General features: G+C 60.4%; 1 protein-coding gene across 1 annotated transcript; it reads left to right on the forward strand.

Annotated features, from left to right (window-relative positions):
- Positions 1–1535: 1535 nt before the first annotated feature.
- PUNSTDRAFT_46406 (uncharacterized protein) lies at positions 1536–2631 on the forward strand (the record flags this gene model as incomplete). Its single annotated transcript, XM_007386582.1, has 2 exons — positions 1536–1586; positions 1654–2631. 2 exons carry the CDS (start codon positions 1536–1538, stop codon positions 2629–2631), a joined length of 1029 nt encoding a protein of 342 aa, XP_007386644.1.
- Between the last annotated feature and the right edge of the window lie 5852 nt (positions 2632–8483).

Below are 8483 nucleotides of genomic sequence, written 5' to 3' on the forward strand. Positions count from 1 at the left end.
CGCTCCACCATCGTCCGTTCATTTGATGACGACGGGCCTGATGAAAAAGGGCATGTCACGGAATATATGTATATCGCGATCGTAATTATGGGCGCTGCACCGGTATTTTATTAATCACTGGTCACATTTACATACTTATATCGACCGTTTTTCGTTATCTCAGCTGGCTTTTTTTTTGCTTTATTGCCACCGAGTCGCTGGCTTCGAATCGCGGGGGCCGCGCGCCGTCGTCATTTCGCGCGAGAACAAGGTACATAGAGGCGGGGCGGGCGACTACGAGGATGAGGGGGTACGTCGACGGCGCGCGGCTTGGTGACCCAGAGATAGCGACTGAGCCCGCTGCCGCTAGCTACAGCCCCCGTCCGCAGATCTATCTTCCTTCCTTCCTTTTTTTTCCTTCGCGGATTTGCGCCGCTGCGCCTTCACATCAACGTCCCGCGGGGTGCGTCTAACAATGGCAGGGGAGAGAGAGAGAAGAGCGCAGAAAAGATGGGGCTGCGTTCGCCCCCCCATTGTCCCGGTGAACCTTCATCCCAGCCCAGCTGGAACCGGACCTTCCGCGCAAACGGGAGAGTGAGAGGTTGCGCGCGGGGTCCCGGCCAAACGGCGGGGTTAACGGCGGGTCTCGCGTGACGGAGCCCCCCCGATCGTGACCTCTCTCTCTCTCCCTTGCGAGAAAAGCACCCGTGGGAACGCGGTCCAGGGCCCAGCTCGGCCAGACCACACGAAAAGCGCGTCCCCGTCCATGCCCGCCCCCATACATATGCATTACCCTCTGCTTCCTTCTCTCGATCTTTTTGGGCGTGTGCGCGGGGGGGCATTGGCAACGTTATGGATATGGCGTGTCGAGGCCCTGCCGTGGAAATGGGGGCCTGGCTGTCTTGTGTTTCCAGGAGGGCCAGTCCGCCGGGGCAGACCGCCACGGGGTCCAGTCCGCCGCACGCAGCCATCAGACGCCGCCATCGTCCAGAGGGGGGAGGCACAGGAAAAAACCCCCCCGTCACGCTCTCCCTCGGTCGAAAAACGCGCTCGGGAAAAACGCGAGGGGGAAACGTCTCAAATGCGGCAGGCTCTCAAGGTACGACGCAACCCCAGAACCGAATGCGGTTTAGTGGCCTTAGCGCCGCACATATCTCCCAGATCTGGGAGACCGCAGCCGGGAGAGCGAGATCTGCGGGTCTGGGACGAGATCGCCACCCCTCTCTCTCTTCCCGCGCGGTATGTGACGCTCGTGGGCGTGACGCCTTCGCAGAAGACGAAGGAGGGAAGGGAAGGGAGCGTAGCGTGATGGTGCTGATACTCTTCCGAATGCGACGAGTCGTCCTGGGTGTGGGTGTGCGTGCCTCCCCGTTCGCTGCCCCTCTCCTCGTACTTAAGCCCCGGTTCCGTTCCCAGCCCCTTTGCTACCCCACCTGCCGCGTGCCCTTCCCCTCCTGGAATCCAGCACACGGTCCCGCCCGCCACCACCACCGGCACCCCCGACGACGATCCATACGACGACGACGATCGTCCCCGTCCTCCTCCCCGTCCCCGCCATGAACTTCGCCGCGGACATCGACTGGTGCCTCTCCTGCAGCCGTCACACCGTACGTCTCTCTCCTCCGCTCACCTCGTCCCTCGCCTCGTACTAATCCCCACCCCCCTTCACTTCAGGACGGCACATCGCCCTACTGCTCGGACGCATGCTACATCGCCGAGAACCCGCACCCCCCGGCGTTCCTCAAACCCGCCGCCGCGCCCGACACCGACATCGACGACTTCGCCCTCGAAGACGACGACGACCGATCCGGCTCGTTCGCCATGCCCTCCACCTCGACGCACTGGCCGGGCACCAGCCCCACCGGCATCGCCGCCTGGGCCGCCCTAGTCCCCGCCGGCGCCCCGCCCTCCTCGCCCCCGCCCCCGTCCACCTCCACCTCCACGCCCTCCTCCACCTCGGCCTCCTCCTCGCGCAAACCCTCGCCCACGCGCTCCCCGCGCTCCCTCCGCCCCTCCGCGCTCAACTCCCCGCCGGCCGGCCGCCCCTCGATCTGCCTCTCCCGGCCGCAAGCCGCGCCGTGCGAGCCCACCCTCCCCATCGCCACCCCCGTCGAGCACCTCCACCACCACCTCCACCTCCACCGGCCCACGCGCGACTCGCTCGCCACCCTCGCCACGCTCACCACGCACGCCACGACCGCGACCGAGTCCGCCGTGCCCACCCCCGCGACGTCGCTCAAGGACCTCTCCGTCATCCCGACCACGACCACGACCACGACGGGGGGACCGGGAGGAACAGGAGGAGGGAAACGCCAGCCGGCGTTCATCCGCGACCTCGCGCACCGCATGAAGACGTGGGGCGCCGGCATCGGCGCCGCCGCCCGCGCCTCGACGCCGCAGATCGCGGTGCTGGACGGCCTGGAGGCCGCGACGGACCACGAGAAGGCGCGCTACCTCGTCGCGGCGACGGCGACGACGGACGCTACGGACGACGATCATGATGACAATAACAACGACGACGACAACGACGCTTACGACGTCGTCCGGTTTAGCGTCGTCAACCACCAGTGCACGCTCCCCCGCCGCGCGTCCCGGTGCGCGCTCGACGACCACCCGGCGTTCAAGACCCGCGGGCGCAAACCGCGGCACTGAGTCTCCGCATCGTCCGCCCTGCGCTTCGCATGTTTTTTTTTTCTTTCCTACTACTTCAGGATTCCACGACATAGACGGGGAGACGACCGTCCATCGTATACGGTCCCCCCCACCCTCTTCCCCACTTTTCTTGTACTACCACCACCACCACCACCATCCACGGCGTGCACCTCAAAAACCGCCCCCTCCCCTCTCTCTCCAACGCAATCTCTCTCTCTCTCTCTCTCTCGCCCTTTCAACTCGCCCTTTCAACTCGCACGAACGTCCCAAAAATTCGCATCCCCGCCCAACCATCATCGCAACGGCCCCGTCCTCGGATTTTTACCCACCCACCCACCTCCCTCTCTCACACACGCACACACACACACACAAAATACCACCACCTCACGAAATACCCTCTCTCTCGCTCTCTCTCTCTCCATCACACAAAAAATTGCCATATATATATACATACACATATCTCGTCGCCCCTCCTCCAGAAAAAACACGCCCCTCAGCACGCACCGTCTTGTTTTATTTTTTCGTTCCCCCTTCTCGACTTCTCGTTCCTGTTCTCTCTGTCTCGAGCTTTTCTTTTTGCCATCTTCATCAATAGAACGGCCCCCCGTCGTGGGGGTCCCAGGATCTCGTGCCCGGATATTTTGTAACAACGCGCACGCAACCACGCTCTCTCTCTTTTTTTTTCACGGCTCTCGTATCTCTCAGTGTTTGTTTTTCTTGTACGTTGTACTTAACATACCTCAGTATTATGCATCGATATCGCCGTTTTTAAACGATTCTCGCGTTTGTCGCCATCCCTGCCACGTTTGGGACAGAGATGATGTTTACGAAACGGGAACGTTTAACGACGGACGACGGACGACCTTTGACGTGGAGATTCCAGCCAGCCAGTCGGAGGGGGCCTCAACACCGCCTCTATTCGTATTTGCAACTCTCGGTTCGCCCCCGAATCGGTGCGGAAGTTAGTTACAAAGTTAAGTATACATATACTCCGTCACACGGATGGGGGAAAGAGAAGCGTTAACGTATGTAACGCTGCCCTTATCGCCCAGCAGCCCCCCCCCCGCGCCATCCGAAGCCCAAACGCGGTTTTTTCCTTCACTTTGTCATGGGCGCCGGGGCACGCCTGTTCTTGCGCGTTCGCTCGCGTTCTATGTTTTTATATGCCACGTTGATGCCGTTAGCCTTACCATGTAACCCCTTTCCATCTCTCTCGCTCGCATCTGACCGAAGTCATTTCCCGTTAACGTTCCTCGGTCCGGAGAGCAGGGAGGTCTCACAGAAATATCTCGGGAGCCGCGCGCAGCTGCCTTAGAATCAATATCATATACCAATTGCGACGCCGAGATCGCAAAAGAGAGTGCGGTCACGATTTTGACTCTGAACTCCGCAGTGTTGAAGAGAGAGGGAGGAGGGAGGAGCCAGGCAGGATAGGATAGGGTTCAGGCTCAGCCAGCGATGGCAAGCTTGATCCGGAGTCAGGTCAGAGAAAAGAGAGAAGGAGGGAGAGAGCGCGCCTTGCCCAGTGCCCGGCACACGTAACGAGGGATTTACGATTCGAGAATTTGGGTATTGCGGAGCCTCAAAAGGGAGATAGCGCGCGCCGTCCGCCCGCGCTGCGGGTAAGATTTGAGACTGTTGGGGGGGGACTCGGCAGACCCGGCGGACGGTGGAGCATAGCGGGCCCGACGGGTCGTTGCGCTAAGCTAGGCTCGAGAGGCGGAGTTGGCGTTCCGCGATCGGCGCTCTCTCTGCACGGGATGGGCATAGACGGATCGAGAGGGGGAAGGTCTGGACGAGCTCGGCGCCACGAGCAGATCATGCTGTTTCGAGCTAATGAACGAGGCTGGAGCCTCGCACCTCGACTCGGAGGAGACGTGCGCGTGATTGGGGGTTAGCACTGGCGTTGCTGGTGGTTGGCGCGGGGGCGTGGTTCGTGCTGTGGCGAGCGGCGTTACAGTACGCCCAGTCCGGAGGGCCCAGACCCGGGTACTGGATCTAACGAGCGAAGAGCTGTCCGAATTGGCGGAGAATACCGAGGAAGGGATAGAGCGTGCCCGAGACCGGTTGGACACAGGAGAAGAAGCTCAATGAGACCGCGCGAGGCCGTCTTTGGGAAACGAGAGATCGACAGGCTCTAGCCCTCAGGGCACATCGAAGGCCGGATGTAACGCGAACGACCGCCGCGAACGGACGACGTATCCTCTCGTCCTTTCGAATCCCATACTGAGCGAGTCTGGATAAAAGGAGAAGAAGGCGTCAGTTTCAGTTTCGGGGGGGAGGGGAGATTTAGCATCCAAGGGGAACATTCCACATACGGCGCTACGACTCCTTGGATACGAACGATAGCATCCCTCGTGCTCGCCGACCCGGCGGTGGCTGGGCCTGCAACAGGGGCTCCCGTCGCAGTCGACCGCCTCTTTTCTGTCCGTCGATGCGCAGATCTAAACCCGTACGGCGGCGCGAACCTGAACAAGGTTTTCGCCCCCCCCCCGCCTTTCGTCCGCCCGCGGCGGTATTGCGAGGCGACTTTGGCTGCCCACGTCAAACCGCCATCGCCATCCCTATCCCGCGAGGGCGCACGGTTGTCCAGCTCGCTGCTGTGGCAGGTGTTCGCGCCGCCCGGCGGCTTCGGGGCTGGCACACCACAGTGCGATCTGCGCTCTTCGTCCGCCTTCGAGAATACGACGACGCCGCCTTTTTTCTCGCGTGATGTGAGCTTCTGTGACGCGCGCTGGGCTCTTGCATCGCCATCCGGCAATGGTTGGTGGGGTGGGTTGGTAGGTGGTGCACGCGCCGCACACCACTCTGGCCCAGTGTCTTACGTCGACACCGAGAGACGGGTGGGAGCGTCCAGCAAATAACCTTCGAGGAGCGATTCTGGATACCGTGGGCTCGTATGGGTAGCCTAGCGCGCCGTGTGCGCCAGCGGTGTGGGAACGAAACGAGCAGGCGGCGGGGATACAGGACCGAAGGCGTTGATCATGGAAGTCAGGCGAGCGATGCGGGGAAAGGCAGCGCCGGGGTCGAAGTTGTCAGAGTTTCGACTTCTACAAGTTTTTTCGCCTTGAGTCGGCCAGCGCGCCAAGAGCTCTTGTTCGCGAGAGACATCCGGAGGCTGGGAGAGTATCGCTATCAGCCACAGATTTCGGTCCCAAGCAATGTCGAACGGGCTTGGCTCGCCTTGATCAGGCAGTCGCGCGCCTCGCCATCACCGACGTATACCAAGCGATCAGGCGAACAGAGTCAGCAGGGGCAGGGCGGGAACAAAGGCGCGAACGCGCGACGTCCAAGTAGCCGCGATAGGGAAGGCAATTATTCGCCGGTGTGTGTGGGCGCGACTTCCCAATAAAGATCATGTGTCGCGAACAAACTACTGGTCCCGCCGTTTGCTTGCGTCGTGGATCGGCCAACGTCTCGACTACCTATCCACGATACGATATCTTAGTCAGCCCCCGCCCTCGATACCACTTGAACTGCATACACTGCGCAAGGCGCGGTGCTCGACGAGCGACGCGTCCCGCTGCCACCATCAAACTGCGCCCCGAGAAAAGACAGAAGGTGCAGATTCGAGTCACAGGCGACGCAGATCGCGCGAGAGGGAGGGGCCGTTCTTAGAGATCCGTCCCTAGATTAATTGAATGAAAAAAATCATGGTCGGGATCTCGGGACGACCGTATCTCAGCGACCGTCAGCGAGCGCACTATCCGATCCGCACGGGGGTGGGGAGGGAACCGAATATTCCCTCTTGTCACAGAAGGGAGCAATTAATTGCAAGCATATCGCGTCACGGCTTTGATCAAGGAATCAAGCCACTGACGCCCGACGTCGGACCCGGGACTTGAGAGGGGCCGGGGTCGTAGAGTGGGTGAAGTTGGAGATTGATATCGGACAGGGGGGCCGGGAGGAGGGCGCGCGATATCGTGGAGTATTAGGAGAAAGAGAAGAGAGGCGCTGAGGTGCGGGGCGCGGCATACGTTGGACGGTGCGCCGTGCGGGGAGGATGCTCATCGGGTCGTTCCGTATCCGTCACGCTACGTATTGGCGGTTATTCTGACGGACGGGTCTGAGCGTGCCTAGGCGGGAGCATGATAGCCAGCCAGGCACGGCGCGTCAGAGAACAACAGAACATACCAAGGTCATACAAAGATACGCGTATGCGTCAGCAAGATCTCGGTCTAATCGCGAGTAGTGACACGCTACCGGCTGGAGTTTAATGTGTGCGCGGCCCGTTGAGATCTGGGCGGAGTCCCATAGGGATTTGCGCCAAGGGCGCATCAATCTGAACAAAATATATCTCTGCGCCATACGGAGAATAGACAAGGACGACGCTTGAGCTTGTTGGGAAAGAGTAACATGTCCGTGACAATCGACATGGGAGCAGATGGGGAGCCTACCCGGGGGTCACGAGGGCGGGACACTGCCCGAAAAGGCGAATCCGGCGGTCTGTTTGGTGGCCTCGTGCAATGATGACGGAACGGCCTCCGACGTCGTGACACGCGGCTCTCATACGCCTTCCCGAGCCCCAACGACCTCATGCTCATAAACTCAATTAAACGCGCTCCGACTCCGAAACAAAAACCAACCCATGCATCGTCAGCTGCCCCGGGAACGAAGCTTGAGTTCCCCCTACATCATCACCGAGATGCAAATGACAAACGCAAATCGTCCACACCCGCTCTCTCTGAGAGAAAGGCAAGTGAAGGGGCTGCTTCCCTCTCAGCTCTTAACCCCCCCAGAAACTGAGGTAGTTCTGAGATCCCGGACGGACCTCCAACCTGATCTCAGAAGGGTCCGTTCGCGGGAGCCTTTCACAAGCCGCGCTATGTTTGCTCTGTTACCACTCTCCTTGAGGGTGGGTGGTGACAATTACGGCGTGGTTGTGTTGGAGACGGCTCCGAAGCTGCCCCGCTCCTAAAGCAAGCTCATAAGATGAAAATGCCGTCGTCGCTCCATCCACACGCGGTTCGTTACGAGCAAGCTACTCGGGACCAACGAGCGCAGACCCCACAGGGGGGCACAAAAAGGAAGGGGAGGGACGGTTGATTCGGCACGATACGACCACCGCAGCGGCATCGATGATTGCCGTCACGCTCAGAAGTTTGGGGGAACATTGGTGTATTCGTCGGTGGTGGAGATGATGGCGTGGCTGCTGCCAGCGGAGAACGCGATGCAACCCAGAACTCCGCTGAGCAATGCGGAATCAGCAGGTCGTACCCTCGGGCGTAAGACGCTCTTCACCCTGCGGGACTGTCTGCGTTCGGTCGATGATCGACCCGCAAGAGTTAACAATAGACCGATGAGAAGCTGCCGCGAATGTGATGTGGGTCCAATCATACCAGCGTTTGGATTTTGGGACGTCCTCCATCGTTACGCAGAGGCGTTCGAAGCTGAACTTAGAGAGAGGGCAAGAATACACGCACACACGAGTAGGGTTTTCAATTGCCTGATCGACACGTTACAGCGGGCGAAGCACAGATGTTGCACAGTACAGCGTGACAGGGGACATGGGAAGGTGTGGCGGCAGATAAGGGCGTCGCCCAGCACGCCTCGCAGGGATCTCGGGACACAGGATAGGCGCGCGAAATTTTTTGGTTCCGTCTGCGACCACTCCGCATGCTCGCCGCCGATCGTCGCATTTGGGGAAGGAGGGTCCATCCGTTCGTAGAGAGAAGACCTTCGAAACGCTGCGCAACTGTCTTCTGGCTCGTCCGTCGCGTCGGGCGAAGCGCGCACACTGACGTCGTGTTCACTGCGGGGGCCGGAAGCTGCGAACGCGAGAGAGCAGGGACGCGAAGAGGTTCAGCATCGTCGATAGTCTTCGCCTGAGAACGAGGGTGAGCTGATATTGC

The sequence above is a fragment of the Punctularia strigosozonata genome (assembly GCF_000264995.1).
Source record: "Punctularia strigosozonata HHB-11173 SS5 unplaced genomic scaffold PUNSTscaffold_11, whole genome shotgun sequence".
NCBI lineage: Eukaryota > Fungi > Basidiomycota > Agaricomycetes > Corticiales > Punctulariaceae > Punctularia > Punctularia strigosozonata.